Below are 23,025 nucleotides of genomic sequence, written 5' to 3'. Positions count from 1 at the left end.
TCACATCTTCAGGTCAGTTTAAACTTGTTTTTGTAACTAATGTGCAGTCACACAGACATGGCCAATTCATTCCTTTGGGTCAAATTGGTCTCTTGCAAAGAATAAGCTGTGCTGTATGTCTGTACTTCATCTTAGAAACAATAGAGGAAAACATACTAGGAATCAAAACTCTCCAAGTTCAAGCCCTTGGTGAGGAAGTGACAGAGAGAGGGAGGAATGGAAAGCCAACACTCAATATTGGATTACATTTTAATAACCCACACTACAAACTGTCAGGTCTTTTTAAAAAAAGCATTTATTCATTCGTCATTGTAGCAAAGGAAAAAGAACAGAAAGATCTACATTTTCTGTAGGCGCTGTTGCTACTTTTCCAGGAAATTGAAGACTAAACCAATGAGACAAAGGAGAATAGAGCAAAAAAAGATGAGATTTTGCTTGGAGAAATTAGTGCTTCATCTTTGCCTTTCAGTGAGCTATAAAAGAGAAATAAAAGTGTTAGAAAAATATTTATGGTTGTATAATATAGAAGTAAAATTTAAAAAATTGAGCTCCTGTACTACTACTACTATTTATTATTTCTATAGCGCTGAAAGGCATACACAGGGCTGTACATTTGACATGTAATAGACGGTCCCTGCTCTGAAGAGCTTACAATTTAGTTTGGAAAGGCAGAACATAAGGGATTGGGGAGTTTCTTGTAGAGAGAATTATAGGATGGACATAGGCAATTTTAGAGTGAGCGGGAGTTAGGAAGCAACCTCAAAAAAGTGGGCTTTTAGCTTGGATTTGAATACTGCAAGAGACAGAGCCTGATGCAATGACTCAGGCAGTCAGTTCCATGCATACTGCACAGCAAGATAGAAGGAGTGGAGTCTGGAGTTGGCAGTGGAGGAGAAGGGTATGGATAGGAGAGACTTGCCTGATGAACAGAGGAAGGTAAATGAGGAGAGATATTGAGGGGCTGCAGAGTGAATGTACTGGTAGGTTAGTAAGAGCAGCTTAAATTGTATTTGAAAATGGATGGGGAGCTAATGAAGTGACTTGAGGAGAGGGCTAATGCGAGTATGATGGCTCTCACAGAATATAAGTCGTGCAGCAGAATTTTGCACAGATTGGAGGGGAGAGAGATGGTTGAGGGGAAGCAAGCTGAAATAATCTAAGTGAGAGCTGACAAAGAGTATGGATAAGGGTTTTGGTGGTATGCTTGGAAAAGAGAGGTCAGATTTTGGTAATATAGAGGAAGAAGTGATAGGCTTCAGTAGTTTGTTGGATCTGAGTGGAGAAGGAAAGAGAGGATTCAAGATAACCCCAAGATTGCAAGCTGATGAGACAGGGAGGAGGAGAGTATTGTCCATAGAAATAGAGAATGGGGAAGGGGGATTTAGGTGGAAAGATAAGGAGCTTGGTCATAGCCATATTCAGTTTTAGATGACAGTGGGTCTGTGTTCCTGTAGAGAGATCAGATGTGGACAGCTAGATCTGGGAGTCATCAGCATTGAGGTGATAAGTGAACTGAGTGAGTGGGTATATATGGAGAAAAAGAGAGGTCCCAAGACAGAGCCTTAAGGTACACCAATTGACTATGAGATAGCAGTGGAGGAGGATCCCTCTTTCCATGAACCGAAAATGAGATGGGAGAGACAGGAAGAAAACCAGGCGAGAACAGAACCCTGGAATCCCAATGAAAACAGCATATCGAGGAGTTTGTGGCGATCAACAGTATTGAAAGCGGCAGATAGATCGAGAAGAATGAGGATAGCGTAGAGACCTTTGGATCTGGCCAGGAACAGATTGTAAGAGACTTGTAGCAAGGCAGTTTCCGTGGAATGAAGTGGGCGAAAGTCTGATTGAAGTGGGTCAAGAATAGCTTGAGATAAAAGGAAGTCGAGGCAATGGCGGTGAACAGCCCAATTTTGCATTGCTGGTTTCATGATGCTCAGGGAGAAAAAGAAAGAAATAGGAAGGGAGTGACAAAGATAATGAGAAGAGCCTAACTCCCACTATAAAAGAAAATGCTGAAAATAAATTTAAGGGGATTTAAACCAAGTAAATTATCTCACATCTTAAAGAGGGCAATTTGCAAAGCATTTCCATGCAAAAAACAGTGGGACCTATCCCTGCGCAAATGGGTTGTTTGAAAATTGTTCTCCTTCCATACAGTATATATGTTATTGAGCCCTGTGCATGTTTTTCCCTACATTGGTTGGGAACATTCTAGGAAGTTGGGTTAATGAGGGGACTGCAGCAACGTGAATCATTTCTCCAAATTTTGCCTGTGTTAGTTTCATCAGAAATGTACCCACAGAAAAAACCAGGTGGAAATTTTGGCAGGTGCTTTTCCTTGGGTTGCTTTCAAAACAAAAGTACAGTATACAAAATCTATGGGTAAAATGTACCTGCAGATTCTATAGTGAACAAACCAAATTAGAGTCAAGCTGAGTCAGACCGAGTTTCTATGAGCCCATAGCATCCTCTCTTTAACAGTGGCCAGCTGGCGTAACAAGTAGTCTGCAGATCCCCAAAAGTAGATATATGTCCCATAGTTCATTTCCAGAGATGAGTAATGACTCTCTCGAGTCTACCTAAATCTATAAATTTAGAGTGCTCAACTAACAGATTATTTTTCAAATGCAGTTTCTAGGGCATTTGCAGTCAAGCCTACCTTTGTTGTCTGGTGATTTTATTTTTCTAACCATCTTTTCCCAGTCTCTGGCTGCACTTCCTTCTGTCTGTGCTCTTAACTGTGTATCTGGAACCACCTTATCCATTTGCTGTTTTTCTCTCCTTCACTTTCTGCCCTACATCCATCTGTAGCATTAACTTTTAGTATTCAACTTTCTTCCATTTTTCTGCTTTCTTCTCAAAATTTATCTACTTTTCCATGTCTTCCCTTCTCGTCCCATCTATCCATGTGTACCATCTCATTCCTCTTTCTTTTCCCCTATTCCCATCTATCCATAAGAAGCATTTCCTCTTATCTCTTTCCTGCCACACCCATTGCTTTGCACCATCTCATCCCTCTCTCTCTCTCTCTCTTTCTCCCATGGTCAGACATCTCTGTTTTCCCCCTTCCCTCCTCCTATTGTCTGGCATCTTTCTCCTCTCCTTGCCATAGTCTGGAATCTCTCTCCTCTCCCAAGGTCTGGCATCTCTCTCTCTCCTTCCTTCCCTTGTCCCATGATCTAATATCTCTCTCCTTCTCTCCTCTCCTTTCCACAGTCTGGCATCTCTTCTTCCTGCAGTTTGGCATATCACTCTCCCTTCATTCCCTTCCATTCCATGGTCTAGCATCTCTCTCTTCCCTCCTTCTATCACCCTTCTCTGGAATCTGACATCTCTCTCTCCTACATTAACTTCAGGAAATTATTAAAAACCCATCTTTTTAAGAAGAACTTTTAGCAACTAAATTGTCAAAATTTCTTTTTTTTTCTCTCTGAATACTTTTTATTATAAAATTGTCATATCGCTGCATATACACAATTCTCTTTCTTGTAAACCACACGGAGCTGTGAAGTTGTAGTGGTATATAAGAGTACTGTTATGTTATTTCTTTGAGTCATCTTTCCTCCCTTCCAGTATAACATTTCTCCCTCCCTCCTCTCCATCACTATCATGTCCAACAATTCTCCCTCTTTCTGCCTTTCTCCATGTATACCATTTCTTTCCCTCCAACTCCACACACATATGTCCAAAAATGTTCTTTTTCTCTTCCCTCACCCACCAACAGCATCTCTTTCCCTCCTTTCCCATCACCCCACCCATGCTTCCCTCTTTCCCACCCTAACCCCCATCGCATGCAGCCTCTGTCCTTCCCAACACCCTCCCAGCCCATGCAGCATCTGTCCTTCCTAAACCTCTCCCATTCCGTGCAATATCTGTCCTTCTTGCTTTCTCAACCCCCCAAGCCCGTGCAGCATGTCTTTCCCTCATTCCTAAACCCAGCCCTCCCCTCTCAGCTGGATCTTACGGTGCGACCTTGCCCCAGTTCCCGATTCACCCACATACCACCTCCCTGCCGCTGAAATGTAAAATCTTCGGGCAACAACGAAGCCAGCCTCCCGCCATTGGCCTGCTCCAGAAGTGTTCTTTCTGCAGCACTTCCTCTTCCCACGTAGGCAGGACGCTGCAGAATGAACACTCTCGGGGTAGGCCGACAGTGGGAGGCTGGCTTTGTTGCAGCATTGGCTGCCTGAAGATTTTAAATTTCAGCGGCAGGAAAGTAGCAGGTGGGGGAGCTGGGTGTGCCATAATTCCGATTGGCAATTTTACTGGAGTCCATGGCCCCTGAGGTCCCCCCTCCCTCCATTCCGATGCCTATGATCCAGGGATATTCACTGGCTCTTACCCAGACAGTGCCTCTGAATATCTCCTCTAGGATCTGCCTAAATCAAAATTGACGGTTCAGTAGCAACCAAGTGGGCATAGTCACATGGTGTCAGCACTTACATGAGTTTGTGAAGAAATTCAGCTCTTACCTGCATACGTTAACTGGGAAATTAGGACTGAATAAATAGCTGTCCTGTCTTTGCTGGTTCAATGTACATTTGTAAGGGCTGAAAATTGGCATTTACCCAGATAAATGCAAGCCATACCCAAATATTCAGTACTGGAGCCCAGAAATCTCCCAGCATTGAATATCGGTTTAATTTTGACATTTTAAAAAATGCCATCTGAATATTGCTCCCCTATATGGTATTTCAAGAAGTATGCCCTCCAGCTCGGTGAAGGACTTGACTGATTCTTTGTGACCTAAGGCACAGACATCTTTTGCACAATTGCATAAGTCTGAGTTTAAAAGGCAACTTCTAAGCCACTTTGCAAAGCAATGGAAAAATGCCACCACCTCAGAGCAGAGATGCCTCCTAGTGGCATACTAGTTCTACTCCATCACTTCACAGTGGGAAACCATCTCCATGTCATTCTTTAAGGAAAGAGAGGGAAGAATCAGAGTATGAACGGGCACAACCACTGACCCTCAAGCCTTGCATTGAAGAATGCTGGTGTAGAAGGACTGAGGCTGAGATAGACACTAAAGAATGGCACTGTCTGGTATCCAGAGCAGAGGTTGTGATGTCATAATGCCTCATTCCACCAATGCCTAAGAGCTAACCTCAACAGTGATGTCACCCTCAAGCCTTGCATTGAAAAATGCTGGTGTAGAAGGACTGAGGTTGAGATAGACACTACAGAATGGCACAGGATTGTTTCCTGCAGTTATCCACGTGAACGGGAACAGTGATTAAATATGTCACCCTGTCATTCTCTTTTCCAAGTAAAGATTCTCAGCAAGTACATTTTTTTTTTTTAAAGTTACCTGAAACTCATTATGCTCCCAACAGTTCCTCGCATAATTTGAGTAATTTTGGTCGCTGTAAAATCCCCCCCCCCCAAGAAAATATATATTAGAATAATCAGTCTATAACTTTTGCAAAATAACAGAAACATTTCTGGAAAAAGAAAGCAGTTTTCAAAGCTATTATCCCAGACATAACAAATCATCCAGGTAAAATAGTAGCTGAACGGAGCTCCCACTTGACGATATACAGTCAGCATCAATCATCATTTTGCTGATCACTCATGGTGTTATAACTGGAAATACAATGCTGGGCCATATCCAGGCTCCAGCATTGAATTTCTGGGTATATGGAGCTGGCAAAAACATAGCTGGTTAAGTGCAATAGGTGACAGTTAACTGGTTATGAAGAATCACATAAAGACAGAACTGCGTTTTATGCGGTCCTATTTATAGGGTTACCAGATTTTCTGTTTGGAAAATTTGGGCCCTTAGACCCACTACCCATCCCCACCCTATCACACCCCAGCCCTGCCCCAGCCATCCCCCTTTCCCGGACATCTGGTAACCCTACATATTTATATGGTTATCTTAGCCGGTTAAGTATTAAAAATTAGCACTTAACCAGTGAAGTGCCAACTGTGCCCCCAGAATGCTTTCATAATAGCCAGTTTAGGTGCTAACTGGGCATTTTTTTTTAAACAGCACTTAGCCCCAGACAGATAATTTAAATAACCTCTTCTAGCCATTTTAATCATTTGGGGTTTCACAGCATAGGAGAGTGTGTGGCACAGTGTTTAGAGCTACAACCTCAGCACTCTGAGGTTATGGGTTCAACTCCCATGCTGCTCCTTGTGACCCTGGGCAAGTCACTTAACCCCAAGTCCAATACCTTTCTCAAATTTGTTTCAAAAGTCTTGAAATAGACACAAATTCATTAAACATTTCCTGCATTAAACTCTTTTAAGCACTTAAGGTCTTTTAAGTACTTAAAGTGCTTAAATGAGTTTGATGCAGGAAATGTTCAATGAATTTGTGTCTATTTCAAGACTTTTGAAACAAATTTGAGAAAGGTATTGGACTTGGAATTTGATTGTTTCTTTCTCATTCATGTATATGGTTTTTCAAGCTACTTAATCCCCTATTGCCCCAGGTACATTAGATAGAGTGTGAGCCTGCCAGGACAGATAGGGGAAAATGCTTGAGTACCTGAATGTAAACCACGTAGAGGGGCATAATTGAAAGGAACGTCTAAGTCCGTTTTTGTCTAAGTTACAAGTCGTCCAAAGTAAAAAACAGCCTAGGACACATTTTCAAAAAATACGTCCACAATTTTTTTTGTTTCGAAAATCGTCTAACTATACATCCTACCAATCTGATCATCCAAGCCGCTAAATCATCCATCTTTATACCACATTTTCGTCCAAGTCAAAAACGCCTAGAACAAACCCTGTTGGACGTGGGAAGGGTCTGCAAAGTGATGGACTGAACAGCCAGACATGGCATTTAAATAGTGGGGTACCTTACAGGGCACTGCTGTGAACTTCAGAAAAAGGGTGCCATGTCTTATCCTCACTACAGCTCCCTTATAGGTCATGGCGAGCCCCCCAAACCACCTCCAGAATCCCCTAGACCCACTTATCTACCACCCCAATAGCCCTTATGGCTGCAGGAGCCACTTGTATGTCAGTACAAAAGGGTTTTGGAGGTGTATAGAGGAGTGCACATGTTTAAGTATCAATGCAGTGATTACAGGGGCTTATGGGCATGGGTCCTCCTCTCCATGGGTCCCTAACCCACCCCCAAGATGATTTAAGCCGCCTCTGTGCAGGACGACTAGGCTTTCCTATGCCAGGCTGCCAGGTGATGATAGTCTGGAGGCTGAATTTTAAAGGTGCGATTATGATTTTTATGGGGTTGGGGGGGGGGGGTCGGTGATCACTGGGGTAGTGTGTGGGGTTCTATATTATGAGTTTGCAGAGCTTATCTGGTGACTTTAGGGGGGTTTTGTGACTTAGACCATGTTTTAAATGGTCTAAGTCACCTAGTCCAAGTTTCGTCTATGCTGGGCTTTATAACTTTCGGTTATACATGCAGTATGACTAAGTCTAAGCCTGCCCACATCCTGCCCAAATCCCACCCTCGACACTCCTCCTGATACGCCCTGTTTAGCTTTGGTTGTTCAGCGGCACTATGAAGGCCTAGGTCTTTTAGAAATACGTCCAAACCCCGTTTTCATTATCGGCACTTGGACGTATTTGGACACTGTTCGTCCAAGTGCTGACTTAGGCTGGATTTTGGACATTTTTCTCTTTCGATTATGAGCCCCTTAGGCTATAAGTGGTATAGAAATACTAAAAATAAATAAATATGCATTTTGGAGATTCTTAGAGCCAGGTTTCAGCATAAATTGCATGTTAAAAAACACATAAATCATTTCCAATATAAAAGGCACCTGCATGAAAAGCAGGTGCAAATGGGCAGTTTTCAATTTTAGACCTGCTCTCGGTACAAGAGAAGCTGAAATAAGAATTAAATAAATTATGACAAAAATAAATTGAGTTGTGGAATATGAATCACAAATCTGATATCACAAAACAAACTGATATGTTTAAAAAGCCATGTAATTACTAATAAGACTGTTTTTACTGTGCCTGTCCAAAATAGATTCATTCTAAGAGCCAATACTGTGATGTGAATGCTCTAGTGCTATCTCGGATAATCTCATTCCTTTCAATTGACATTCAGTAAGCTATTATACCTCGTCCATAATGCACTTTTCGTGGTCATCTTCTTTGCAGCATGCGTCCAACGTGGTTCTGAACATGGAAGATATCTTTTCATACTGCTCCATTTTCATATTTGGATGTGCCCTAAGTAGGGCTATTAGCATCCTGGAAAGCAAACCAAAAACACAAAACGTCTTTACATTTAAGTTTTACGATTTTACATTGGACTAGGAACACTGCCATGTGAAAATTAAGTGGTAACATTCCCCAACCTCTTGTTTCATTACCTATCCCTTTTTTATTTATTTTTGAATTGTACTTAAGCTACTTTTTTTTCTCCTTCCTTTTTTCAAATGTATTATTTTATTATAATTAGTACTAATTGTCTTGTTTTTTTATTTTTATTTTAACTTAATTTTTAACTAAATGTAAATCGCATTGGATTTTGCAATCAAATCAAATATTTTAAATAAACTTGAACATAAGAATATCCTGGGTCAGACCAATGGTCCATCAAGCCTAGTAGCCCATTCTCACAGAGGCCAATCCAGGTCACTAGTACCTGGAAAAACCCAAGAAGTAGCAATATTCCATGCTACCGATCCAGGGCAAGCAGTGGCTTCCTCCATGTCTTTCTCAATAACAGACTTTTCCTCCAGGAATTTGTCCAAACCTTTCTTAAAACCAGCTACGCTATCCGCTCTTACCACAACTTCTGGCAATGCAGAGTTTAACTATTCTCTGAGTGGAAAAATATTTCCTCCTATTGGTTTTAAAAGTATTTCCTGTAACTTCATCAAGTGTCCTCTAGCTTTAGAGCAAGGATCTCAAAGTCCCTCCTTGAGGGCCGCAATCCAGTCGGGTTTTCAGGATATCCCCAATGAATATGCATTAAAAACAGTACATGCACATAGATCTCATGCATATTCATTGGGGAAATCCTGAAAACCCGACTGGATTGCGGCCCTCAAGGAGGGACTTTGAGACCCCTGCTTTAGAGGATTCTCAGTCAATCACCCAGACAACATAAAACAAATGGCAGGGGTTCTGCTAGATTCTGTTGTGAAATTATATGGTACCTGTGAATATAAATTACTACTACTACTTATACACAATATTTTAGGGTTCCTTTTACTAAGCCGCAGTAGAGATATCTATCGCATCCTGGACTAAGTTATTCTTGCTGGAATTGGGTAACTTGGCAGCAATCTCGCTCTACCCATTAAAATTGAAGCATGTGCTTGCCTATTCCCTATGGTTAGGGTTATCAGATTTTCTGTTTGGAAAATCCGGACCTCTAGACCTGCCCTCAGCCTGCCCAGTTCTACCCATCCCCACCACGTCATGCCCCATCCCCACCCCCAATCTCGCCCCAGCTCTGCCTACCGTGATGTAGAGGAAAGCTTTTCAAAACCAGGACAAAGTGCCGGGTTTTGAAAAGCTGTCCTGACCCTGGACATGTCCTCTTTATGAAATCCGGATGACTGGTAACCCTACCTATGGTCACTCAGAAAGTATTAGTGTTGCCACATCCACAGCTAGGCCCTGCACTTTTCTGGAGAGCTGAAATGGAGGAATTGGGATGGGGTCCCGCAAATGTATGTTTCCCTGGGGCCCAATAGAGCATTAACAGGAAAAAATGCTTGAATTACCTGTATGTAAACCGCTATGAGTGTGGTTGTATAACTACAAACAGTCAGTATACAAATCCCAATCCCTTTCCCTTAATCTGGCCCTGATTAGCAGTAGTACAGACCACTTGGCCGTTATTCAGCGCTATTCGGCTAGGCAGGAATGGCCAAATAGCTCATAGTCAGCTATCCGAGTTAGGCGCCTAGCCAAAACTTAATTTTTTTAATAGTTTTTTAACGGCGCTGTTCAATTAATAGCATCGACTGACCCAATTAAAATATTAAGTTAGGCATGCCGATCTAGGCACCTAAAGGCAAGTGCCTTTTGTTGAATTAAGGCCTTATATTTAGTGTGCTGCATTGTGGCAGATAACCTTTGATGCCCCCCTATAGAACCGACTCTTTGGTTTCCAAATATTCTCACAAAGGACAATCGAAGCCTAAATACACCTCTTCTTAGAGGTTAGAGGAAGAGAAGTGCAGGAAATAGTGGGAACTTACTTGTGCCTATCATCCTTTGCATCATCTGAGTCTGAGCACAGGTTCGCATGGGTCTGGAACATGTCAGGTGTGAGGGGAACGGGCACAACATTTTCATCATGTGACATTTCGGTGAAGCAAGTAGTCTGGTCAAAGTAGTCACCAGTACAGCACTTTTTGACCTTGCTATTTATAGGGTGTTTTTCCTCTCTTTGGCACATTTCACTTATCAGCATACTCAGCTGGAACAGAAACAGACAATTAGTACATCATTGATCATAGATTTTACTCCTGCATTATCCTTATATGGGGTTAGTTAGGAAAACTATACACACATACTTTCAACTACTATATATCTATACACGTTTTTTTCCTCTGACACAAGTCCATCTTTCAAAACTAGGTAGATATACTGTATGTTGCAGTTCAGCTGTGAATTATTTTCAAACCAAGGATCTGGTCATCTAAGTGGTTAAGCACCCAGATTCTTTTAAAAATTGCCCAAAGTAGCATAGACCAGTGGTTCTCAACCTGGAAACATGACCTTCTGAAGAGGCACAGACACGTAGCAAGAGGAAAGGAATGAGACAGACAAAATTGCCTTCGTGCCTGCACTATAGAAAGGCACCCCTTGCCTCCTCCCCATCTGCCCCAATTCAGAGAGGGGTCATTTTCTTCTGCCATTCCCCCATACTCTTCTACAAATCATTACTCCTGGGAGAAATCTGGCAAAAAAATTATATACAAAAAAAAAAAAGGAAAATCCTGTGTACAATATTTGAAAATGCTGTAGTCTTTATTTGTTCAAATCACATAATGTACAGTAATTACCATCTTTGAGTAATGTAGTACAGAAAAATGTATTACTCCAGCACTTAGGAGTGAATTCTAGAAATCTTAGATGCCATTTACATGTGTAAATTGGCATAAATGTATCAGTGGTGATTTTAGAATTTGGGCTACTCATATGTTATGCACTGGTATAATAAAGGGGGGGACAGGAGAAGACAGACCACCTCAAGCATCGCCTTGGCAGGAGCACCGGCACCTCCCCTTTTCCCACCCTCCATACCACGTCAAATCACTAGCCTCAAGCAGCATTTCTTGCCCGCTGCTCATGCCAGCCTCATCCCTCCTCCTGTTCATGGGGATCAGGAAGTGATGGATGAGGCTGGCGTGAGTAGCGGATGAGATGCTGCTCACAGCTGGTAAAGATTGGAAGAGGTACGGGGTGAGGAGGCCCATGGGGAAGGGTACATGGGGGTGGGGGGATACATGGTGCAGCGACACCTCGCTAAGCCACTGAAATTATAAACCTCATTCTACAATCCTTATTTGCATTTGATACATGCATACATAAGGTGACCATACATCCCGTTTTGAACAGGACGGTCCCGTTTTCAGACCTCCTGTCCCGTTGGCCCCACACACAGCTTCGGGACATCGAAATGTCCCGTTTTCAGGGACAGCGTCCCGAAGCTGTGCTCGGGGACAACGGGACAGGTAATCACTTCCTGTCCCTCCCTGCCGCAAAAAAAAGAAAAGCCTCCCTCCTTCCTTTCCCCCTGTCTGCTGCTCTTACTGCCCTGCCACTAGTGCTGCTAAACCCGACAGGAAGTCTTCTTTCCGACGTCAATTCCGACGTCGGAGAGGACGTTCTGGGCCAGCCAATCGCTGCCTGGCTGGCCCAGAACATCCTCTCTGATGTCAGAATTGACGTCGGAAAGAAGACTTCCTGTCGGGTTTAGCAGCACTAGCTGCAGGGCGGTAAGAGCAGCCCCGGGGGAACGGAAGGAGGGGGGCTTTTTTTTTTTTGGCAGTTAGGGAAGGAGATAGGTAGGCAGGCAAGAAGGCTGGCTTAGGCCAGGGAGGGAGGGAGAGAAGTAGACAGGCAGGCAGGCTGGCTTAGGGGGTGGGACAAAGTGTAGAAGGCAGTGAGAGGGACATAAGAAGGAGGCACTGGGGGCACTAAAGACAGGAAGGGGCACTAAGGACACAGGATGGAGGCACTGGGGGCACTAAGGACATGTGTAATAAGGAGGGAGGGAATAGAAAGGGACAATTGTTGGGCCTGAGTGCAGAAAGAAAGAAACGAAAGAAAGGATACACAGACAGAAGGAAACGCAACCAGAGACTCATGAAATCACCAGACAACAAAGGTAGGAAAAATGATTTTATTTTCAATTTAGTGATCAAAACGTGTCAGTTTTGAGAATTTATATCTGCTGTCTATATTTTGCACTATATTTGCCTATTTTTCTATAGTTACTCAGGTGACATTGTATATTTGAAAGTCATTTGCCTTTGTTGCATTGTAGAAACCTGGCTCATGGAAGGTGATGAAGCTTACCTCTCTTATGCTTCTCCCCCTAATTACAACTTTTGTTTTAATCATCGCATAGGTAAAAAGGGTGGAGGCCTTGCAATCATTTATAAATCCGATTTATCATTAATAGTTGAAAGCGCCCAAGTCTTAGGTACCATTGAATACATCCAATTAAAACTTAATTCAAAGCCAAACATTAAGCTACTTCTATTATACAACCCTCCACCAATTAATCCGTCTACATTCTCTCAGTTATTATCAATTGTTTCAAACTTTGTCACAACCTCTCCTTTTCCTATTCTTCTTGGAGACTTTAATCTCCACTTTGATGATAAATCTAACCCTTACACCTCCGAATTTCTTGTTCACACAAATGATCTCAATCTTATACCATTAAAAATTGCCCCAACACATATAAAAGGACATACTCTAGATATGATTTTTGTCCCAGGGGATATACTTGATAACTTTTCCGATCTTGACATTTCCAAAGTTCCCTGGTCTGATCACAGTCTTATTCAATCAACAGTAGAAATTCTACCTCCTCAAGATCCACTTAGGTCCCCCAAAGTCATTAAAGTAAGAGATTTCCAAAATATCGATGACTCGCTTATCCCTTCACCATTACTTGACCTTGAAAACTTTAAATCCCTATCTATAAATGACCAACTACTGACCTGGAATAACACTTGTCAATCTCTTTTAGACAAAATAGCTCCAATAACAACTCAAATAATTTCTCCAAAAAAAACAAAAAAAACCCTGGTTTAACTCTTCTCTTGCTTTACTAAAACGACAGTTACGATCGGCAGAACGTAAATGGCGCTCCAAACCTACACCATACAATCTGGACAATTACAAAAAACATTCTCAATATTATCGCCAAATGATCAACGACACTAAAAAGAAATTTTATAAGAAAAAAATTTCTATGACCAAGAATTCCTCATCTCTTTTCAAAATATTAAAACAACTAACTATCTTTAAACATAAACCAGATATTGCTACAGAAGACTCTCCCACTGCCAACTGTTTAGCAAATTTTTTCTACACAAAAATGACATCAATTAGAGCAAATATATCTAACAACTCCTCTACTAACCCAGACGAAGAACAAATTAACTACACATCATTACAAGCTACTTGTTCTAGCTTTACCCTTCCAACTTTAACTGAATTAAAACAGTTATTTCAAGCTATAAAACTTAAAGGTTCTAAAACTGACTCATTTCCTCCTTTTCTTCTAAAACGCTATTTTTCAATTTTCGGTCCAGTCATTCTTCAAATTATTCACAAAAGTCTGTCTACATCATCAATCCCAACAGATTGGAAACACTCTGCTCTTCTTCCAATTATTAAGGATTCCAAAACTAGTCTCCGTGATTGTGCAAATTATCGTCCAATAGCGAGTCTTCCATTTCTAGCAAAAATTACTGAAAAGATAGTATTTCAACAGTTATCAGACTTCATAGATAAAACTCAGGTCTTACATCCCAACCAGGCAGGATTTCGTAAGAATCATTCAACAGAACATTCCTTATTAGGTCTTGTTACAACTATCCACTACTATTTGGATCAACATAAACCTGTGGTTCTCATTTCCTTAGATTTAGCGGCAGCCTTTGACACAATTGATCATCATCTATTACTCCACCGCCTTTCTTCCATTGGTATAAAAGATCATGTATTAGAATGGTTTCGTTCTTATTTCACAGATAGATCTTCTTCTGTGTATTTTAACAACTCTATTTCAAAAACATATTATACTAATTATGGAATACCACAAGGATCCATATTGTCACCTCTACTGTTTAACATCTATTTGGCCCCTCTTTTAACCCTATGTCAATCCATAGGATTCACTGTGTACGCCTATGCTGATGATTTCCAACTTTTGCACCCCATTGATCCCTCTAGTTCCCAGGACATATTCGAAATCAACCATAAACTGGCTAAAATCCATAAGTGGTTGAATATTAATCAACTTTCTTTAAGTATCAATAAATCCACAACTGTGCTTTTCTCAGGGAAAGAAGGCGTTCAACTCATTAATCCAATCATAATCGATAACAAACCTCTTAATCACACTACTAATACAAAAATCTTGGGTGTCATAATAGACAATAATCTCACCTTTCGACCACACATTAGCTCTTTGGTTAAAAATTGCTTCTATAGACTAAGAATGATTCGTTCGCTGGTCCCCCTTCTTGATTCTCCATCTATCAATACTCTAATTCACTCCCTAGTGATCTCAAAATTAGACTATTGTAACTCTTTATTAAAGGGGGCTTATCTCAAGGATATTAGGCGCCTCCAAATTATACAAAACACCGCAATAAAGGTAATTTCAGGTTCTAAAAAATTCGACCACGTCACGCCTCTACTCCAACATGCCCATTGGCTTCCCATTTCATATAGGATAACATTTAAAATAGCTCTTTTAGTCTTTAAGACATTAAAAAATAATACTCCAGCATTTATAGATAGACATCTGATTCCGTACAATTCGCCTAGAGTTCTCAGATCATCCTCACAATCCACCCTATATGTTCCCTCTTTAAAAATCATTGGTACTCGCCGTGACTTGATTTTCTCGGTTACTGCTCCAACAAATTGGAATTCACTCCCTCTTTATTTAAGACTTGAACCAGACTTGCAAAAATTTAAGAATAGCTTAAAGTGTCTTCTTTTTAAAGAAGCCTTTAACTAAAAGTTTTTTTTTTTTTTTTTGGTTTTTGCTGGTTTTCCTACTTTTATCACCCTTCATCAAATTAAGATCCCCTTCCCTTTTAAATTTTTCTTCTGTTCTAAATTTTTTCTCCCTCACCTTCCTAATGTACTACCCCATTTTGGTTATTTTATTTTAAAATTGTATTTTTTCTTTCTTTCCTACCGTTTCATGTGGCATGTCACCCCAGTTTGTTTTTTACTTTTTTAAAGTAGTCATTTTTAATTTTAATGTATTTGTGATTTTATTGCCTTTGTAAAACGCTTTGTAATCTGAAAAGCGTTTAATCAAATATCATAATAAACTTGAAACTTGAAACTTGACATCTTTGAAAACTCCCCAAATATAAATGATAATTAACATTTTCTCTGCGTATAGTGTGCTTTGTAGTTTTTTAAAATTTTATGGTTACCATTATGAATTATTAAGATATGTGTACATGAAAAATGAATGGAAGAAATTGGGGGCAGGGTTGGGGTGGGGCTAGGGTGGGATTGGGGCGGGGCTTGGGCGGGATTGGGGGTGGGACTGACAATTAATAGATGTCCCCTTTTGATGAAAAAAATAAATGGTCACGTTATGCATACACTGGCTTTTAAATATTTTTTTGCATAAATGTCTTAAGTCCTTATTACGCATGTCTTAAACCCAAGTACATGCAAATGACTAGGGGACATGGTCAGCACATTTTTGTTAGAACAAGGGCACTTTATTCCCCATTTCAGAAGGGGACTAAACCTCTATGTCCTAAAAGATTGACGTTGGGAGTTACACCTGCTACCAAGCATGTTTAGTGTAACCATGGTTAAAAGTTACTTGAGTGTAAAGAAGCAGGGTTTAAAGAAGCAGAGAGGGTCTGGAATTTAAGAATTGTGGGTTTTTTCTTATTTTGAGGGGTTTAGTTTGTATGGTTTGTATTGGTGCAGTTTTGAGGTCTTCTGTTGCTAATTTCCTGCACAGCTTTGCTGTCCTAGTGCAGAGATCAGCATCAGCTGCTTGAACATTCTAACTGTCAGATTTGTCAGCTGGGAGGGTGACTTGGATCTGTGTGGAGGTGTTTTGGTTTCTGTGCCTGGTGAGAAGGTAATTATGGTGGTTTTTATTTGAATTTGTGAAGGATTGTGAAATTCTGGATAAGGTCTGAAGTTTGGTATTGATGCTGGTAATGTTTAAGAGTCTGAAGAGAGTTTTTGTGATGTTCTGTGAGAATCTTCTGGGAAATATGTGAGAGATTCTATAAGTGAGAAATTTATTGTGCTGATTTTTTGAGGAAAGTTTCAGTTTGCTCTTCTGTGAGACTCTTCTGGGAAATATTGGAGAGGATCTTTGAGTGGCTTCTGTGGTGCTGATTTTTGGAGGAGATTTTTTATGAGAGATCCTGTGACAGATTCCTGTGGAATGTTGTAAGAGAATATTGATAAAAGAAAATTGGTAAACTGCTTTGGAAACCTATTTCTGTGTATATCTGTTATAAAGTTTATTGAGAATTTGTTTTTTTTTGTGTGTGATTTTAGAAATAGGAAATTCTGGGGAGGGAAAAAGTATAGGGAACATCAATTATCTATTTTTTTTTTCTAGCTTAGAAAGTATATTTAGGCAATTTGGGGGTTATTAGATTAGGATAGGGTTTTCCCTTATTGGTTTGTTTAAGTCAGAGAAGTAGGTTGGTTCCAACAAGAGAGAGTCTGCTAGCAAGAGATTCTGCTAGCAACAGCGCGCCTACGTGGTACCCCTACATAGCAAGAACATAAAGCCTCAAATACCCAAATCTGAGGAAAAAGAAGAACTTTACAGAGGGGAAGTAGAATCTCTTTGCTTAGATTTGATTTATAGCATTTGTTTATTAAATTTAATTTCTATATTCAATATTGAATCCTTAGTGCTTCTTTATATTTATTTTATTATACGTTTAATAACTATTTTTATTTCAAGGTTGTACCATATTATTATATATTATTATTTTGTTTATGTAATTCACCCCTTCTCCTGGGGAAAGGTATCAATTTAACCCTCGGTGTGCACGACTACAAAACAAATCTTATTTCAAGAGGGATACCTTTTACCTCAGTCTGAGAAGGAGGGGGTTACATTAGGATTTGGTAAACCACTGCTATTAAGGCCATTCTACAAGAGTGATTGTGTGGTGGGGTTTGGCCCCTTAATCCCCCAGTTTTAGTTTTTCTCCAAATGCCAAACTGGCAAGAGAAACTGGTCCTTATATCGGGATAATACCTACTTATGTTTCTATGGTCACAAAGTTAAATAGTTAGGTGCTGCCTTTGAACCCATTGATATTATATTTATTTATTTTGCTAAAATGGATGTTTAGGCAGCATTCACCCAGCACATATACATATCCATTTCTCCTTCATTTTAGAACAGAGTCAACATCAGCAGATTCTTTTCTAAAACACTGGAGAAACTTGAGATGTCAAATGACAAGGGGACAAATTTTCCCCGTTCCCGTCCTGTCCCCACGAGCTCTGTCCCTGTCCCTGCCCCATTCCTGCAAACTCCGTCCTCATCCACACAAACCTTGAAAACTTTACAATCACAAGTGTTCAAGGCTTGTGCCGACTGGGACTGGGACAGGGACAGAACTCGCGGGAAGGGGATGGGAATATTGAGACAAATTTGTCCCCCTGTCATTCTCTAAGTCACATCTTCAATTCCCTACTTCCACGACCTGCCTAACACGGGGTTCTCTGTGTATAGGCGGAAGCGTGCAAATATTTCAGGGTAGAATATTCAGAGTGGCCATTAAACATATACCCATATACCCTTATTGTTGAGCTGCAACATCTGCACCTGCTTTGAGTCGTGCGTAATCTCCAGCTAATTTCTTGAGGTTGGAGGGATGTTTGAGAGCTGTAGTGTGCTCAGCTCTTTGCCTTTCCAAGTTACCTTTCCAAGTTGAAGGACAACTTGAATCAGCTCCACACAGATATACAAGTGATCCACCACTTAAGGGGGAATTAGGTACCTGTGTATGTGCTATTTTATAAAGACACTTGGGCGCCTTAAAAACAAGTTAGTGTCCAGTAAAACAGTAGCACCTTCTAATAAATTGACAAAAGTATAAAAGTGGATGAAATATCCACAAGTAACTGCTGATCGACACTCAAGCTGTCATATTCTGGATCTGGTTCCTATATACTAGAAGCAAAATAAGTCACATCAGGGTTTGGGCGGGGGACGCTCAGGGAATAAACTTTATACACAGCTCAAAAACTCAATCGTGTATAGTAATGTGCCAATAACAGGAGAAGGGTGCTCTCAGTGTGAACCATCAGCGATAGGAGTCCAGCTCCAGCACTTCACTTCTGGGTCGAGACGGTAAGCCTCCACCCCCACACCATCATCGAGCACCCTGGGTGTGATGAAAATTAACCTTACACCAAATAAATTGATCAATAATGAATGAACCAGTGAATAAATCAAGAATGACACAAGCAATAATACCTGAGCGACCCCCAAACAAACCCTGCCAGCCCGACCCCCCGGAGCACGCAACAAAATCAAAAAATCACATGACAAAAATGAAAAAAGCCCAGGGTGCTCGATGATGGTGTGGGGGTGGAGGCTTACCGTCTCGACCCAGAAGTGAAGTGCTGGAGCTGGACTCCTATCGCTGATGGTTGACACTGAGAGCACCCTTCACCTGTTATTGGCACATTACTATACACGATTGAGTTTTTGAGCTGTGTATAAAGTTTATTCCCTGAGCGTCCCCCGCCCAAACCCTGATGTGACTTATTTTGCCTTTTTGTGTTATTGCTATAGTAGGATTTTTTGGCAAAAATTGAGTGTATTTGTTGTGTATATACTAGAAGCAGCAGAACAGAGAGGGAAACAGAGCACAAACCGCAAAGAAGAAAGAAAAACGCAAAAAAGGACCTTCAAGTCCGAGTAACCGAATTTCATTTATTAGACTCAGAAGTAAGGAGTGATTCCCCTCTGTATATGCCTGTACCACTTATGTATGACTGGAATTGTAACTGCCATTGTTACAACCAGGTATCTGTTTGTCATAACGAACGACTCCTAACGCAGGCAGATTTGCCAAAACACGGCCCTGCGTCGGGTCTAATAAATGAAGTGCGGTTGCCCGGACTTGAAGGCCCTTTGCGCGTTTTCTTTCCTCCTTTTCCTATACACCAGCAGCAGGAAAGAATTTCTGTGCCAAAACTCAAATCAATCGAAAGACAAAACAAGTTGGGATAGTTTCAACGAGGAATTTTTCCTGAAAGATAAGTTTAAAATAACAAAATAAAGGTTCAGGACAGGTAGGCGCAAGAAAAATTAAACGCTTCGCTAATACTAGAACACTGTATGAACTCTGAAATGGGCGTTTCTATGTGGACTGAAATGAAACACAGATGGACGTTGCCAGATTGGGAATCCGGAAAAGGGATACTCACGCCCATTTCACCACAAGGGAATTGTTTCTCCTCAGTCATTTTACAACACCTTTCAGCAATTTTGCGCATGCGTGTGGTCAACTCAAGCAATGTTTCAGTTGGCAGCCGAGGCATGTTGTTGAAGTATTTCAATATAAGCCTGAAACAACAGTTCTCTGATTACTCATGTAGGAGTGCACCCACCAACAAAGTGTCATATTCAGCGCATATGCTACAACATCCCAAAAGGAGCAACCCCAGTTGTCTTATTGTTAAAAAGACTGGCATTCAGCATCTAACTTTATTTCTATATTCAGCAGTTCTGTCTAGTTAACTGGTCCTCTGATACATACATGTATATGTATATCCAGCAACTGCACTAGTATTTATACAAATGATTTTCTGCATCTAAAGCCAGTTCTATGCCTGAAAAAGGTCCTTTTATAAAAATCTCTCAGCCTCATCTTTTAAACAATCTATCTGCAGACATTCCCTGAGCATAGCTAAGGTGGAGGAGATATTGGGTTGTGATGTACACACATTTTAGAACATGCATACACAAATTAACACCTTTCTTGAAGCAAGCATCAATTTCTGCACAGATATTGGGGGGTAATGGGGGCTGGTTCTGGTGATTCTTTGTAACTGGGTTGCGACTAAGTGCCTTAGCATTGGAGACAACGTTGAAATCTTTACTCCACACTTCTCATGTTGACTATTTTTATGACTATACAGTACTGTTATTACTGATTCATCTTTTTGAAATATGTACGGTACTTTAAGACAAAGTTGGACCCCTGATGCAGGCAGAGTTGCCGAAACATAGTCTTTGCTCTTCAATTCTAGTGTACATGTTGTACTTTTATTAAATTCAGTATATATTTTTTTGCAATTACATTTTCATCACTTTGATTTGTTTTGGTCATCTCTGTTCTTTCTTTTTTTCCTGCATCGTATATAACGGTACTGGAGCCTATATTATCTTGTGGACTTTGTACATAATACCCTGTTACAAAATAACCATTTTTGAGTTAAGTCTTCTACTTATGAGGTCCAATTGTAAACGTATAAGAAACTGATATTCATAAAAAGCTGACTGTGCCCTGTTTCAGTTACTGTATGGTTTATTTATATATATCCCGCCTTTACCCAGGGCTGCTTACATAAAATACATACATATAAATTAACACCAAATACACCAGACCCCAGTTGGGTGGGCAAAAGATCCCATCTTTCTCACTTCCACCCAAGTGAGGTGAAATAATTTGATCTGGTCCCTTTCTCCCTCTGCTCCTTCCTCCCCCCCCCTCTCCACTGCCTACCTTTTGAAGAAACTATCTTTGCCAGCAGCGAACAGCATGACTCCCCAAACTTCTCCTCCAATATCTTTAAAGGGCTGATCTTCAGCAGCAGCGAACAGCGTGACTGATACACACTGCTTGTGCCAGCCCCACAGCCTTCTTTTTGACAAAACTTTCTGTTTCCGCAGAGGCAGAGTACATCAGATGGAAGGCTATGGAGACAGCGCAAGCAGCGTATATCAGTCACGCTGTTCGCTGCTGCTGAAGATCAGCCCTTTAAAGATATTGGAGGAGAAGTTTGGGGAGTTTATAGCTGGTGGGGCTTGGGAATCTCCATCAGCTACATTATTGATGTACTGGTACTGGGTAAGGTTACCAGGTGTCTGGATTTCCCCGGACATGTCCTCTTTTAGAGGACGTGTCTGGGTGTCCGGACGGCTTTTCAAAACCTGGCACCTTGTCCGGGTTTTTGAAAAGCTGGTGTGATTGGGGCCGGGGCTCGAGTGCATCTGCGGATACGACGTGATGATGCAGCATGCATGCATGACGCATCCGCCTGTGTGCAGATGCACTCCAGTCTTGGCCCGAAGAGACGAGGTTTGTGTGGGGCTGGGTTTGGGGGGGCAGACCCAAGGGCGTAACGGGGGCCACACGTCCTTTTGTTTTTTTTACCAGATGAAAAATCTGATAACCCTACTACTGGGTGAGCCTGAGCTCACACATGGTTATGCCACTGCATATATTAATGGCCCTGCTACAGAAAAGGATTTAGCAGAATGGGGAGTGTGGGAGGATCTTCTTTTTGTGGGGCCTCAGAATACGAGCAGTCCTTTTCATTAATCTTGTTCATCTCACATCCACAAAGGTGTCAAGTCTCACTCATTAGAAGTGCATTACACTCATTTGAAAGCTTCTCGCTCTGTAACCTATTTCTCATTTATGAGCTTCAGCACCAGAGCACTGTTCTTGATCACTGATTTCATGAGAGAAGTAAACCAAGTGGTCCAAACAATAGGAAGAAATCTGAGTACATCTTCCTGCCTACCTAGGGTTACCAGATTTTCTGGAATGAAAATCTGGACCCATGGCCCTGCCCTGTTTCCCTCCCCCCCCCCCCAAACCTGGTTGCTTGTATAGAAGGGCATCTGCGCAGGCCCTGGTGTGATGCCATGATGTCATACACATGCGATCGCCATGTCGCATCTGCACATGTGCAGACACCATCCTGACATCGCTGCTAGCTGGAAGCTTTTCAAAACCCAGACAAAGTGGCAGGTTTTGAAAAGTTGTCCAGACCCCTGGATGTGTCCTTGAAACCCTATGCCTACCACCTTGTCATGTCCCTTTTCTGCAAGTACACATGTTCAGAACCTAATGTGTGTACATGCCTTTGAGTTGAGCACTGACCCATGGCTGCATGCACAGTGAGGAATCCTCCCTGTGATATTTTAAGGCAGAGTACAGGAGTGGTTTGCCACTGCCTTCTCCTGTGCAATGTGTGGCTCCACTATTTTGCTGCTGCCCAACATAGGGCCCTGCAACCTACAGCACCTGGTGTTTGTCAGTGGTCCTCCATCCAGGTACTACCTAGGCCTTACCCTGCTTAGCTTCCAATAGCAAGAGCAAGACTACCCAGGAAAGCCAGGCCACAAGTAGAAACTAATGTACATACTTTTAATTACTGAGAGGAAGATAATTTTCAGCTTAAAAATTCATCCAAATTGCTCCCCACTTTGTCTGTATTCTTTCAGAGGCTCCAAAAAAAAAAAAAAAAAATGGCAATATGATTTAACGGTGCCTTGATTAATCTACAAAGTAATACTATACTTAAATCATTCTATATTTATATCCTGAATGTACCATCTGAAAAATCTCACTTTTTGACCTTTGCTTGGCATAGCAAATCTCACTTTTTGAGATGGTTTACCCTTGAGATCTCTGCATCCACCCTGAGCAGAAGAACCAGAATTTAAAATGGATAGGTGGAAAGGATTGTGTCACTCCTTACCTGTTTTGATAATAATACGATCCCTCCTTGTCAAGGGCATCACAGTTTACTTTCTGTAAGGTCTTAGCCACTGCAATTGCTTTTTTCAGTTCTTCTTCCTAAAACATAAGAGCATAAGAATAGACA

The 23,025-nt window shown here is 41.2% G+C and overlaps 1 protein-coding gene across 1 annotated transcript in view; it reads right to left on the bottom strand.

Annotated features, from left to right (window-relative positions):
- Positions 1-277: 277 nt before the first annotated feature.
- Positions 278-23,025, bottom strand: part of LOC117368252 (serum albumin-like) — a 71,059-nt gene continuing 48,311 nt past the window's right edge. The window contains exons 10-15 of the mRNA XM_033961713.1: positions 22,900-22,997; positions 19,612-19,750; positions 10,155-10,375; positions 8,055-8,187; positions 5,315-5,369; positions 278-473 (exon numbers count right to left, since the gene is read on the bottom strand). Coding sequence (XP_033817604.1) covers positions 5,325-5,369; positions 8,055-8,187; positions 10,155-10,375; positions 19,612-19,750; positions 22,900-22,997 — 636 coding nt within the window. The 3' untranslated portion in view covers positions 278-473; positions 5,315-5,324. The remainder of the gene's footprint in view (positions 474-5,314; positions 5,370-8,054; positions 8,188-10,154; positions 10,376-19,611; positions 19,751-22,899; positions 22,998-23,025) is intronic.

This window comes from Geotrypetes seraphini, chromosome 1, assembly GCF_902459505.1.
Source record: "Geotrypetes seraphini chromosome 1, aGeoSer1.1, whole genome shotgun sequence".
Classification (NCBI taxonomy): domain Eukaryota; kingdom Metazoa; phylum Chordata; class Amphibia; order Gymnophiona; family Dermophiidae; genus Geotrypetes; species Geotrypetes seraphini.
The sequence above is the reverse complement of the archived record's forward strand: the minus strand, read 5'-3'. Positions and strand labels throughout refer to the sequence as shown.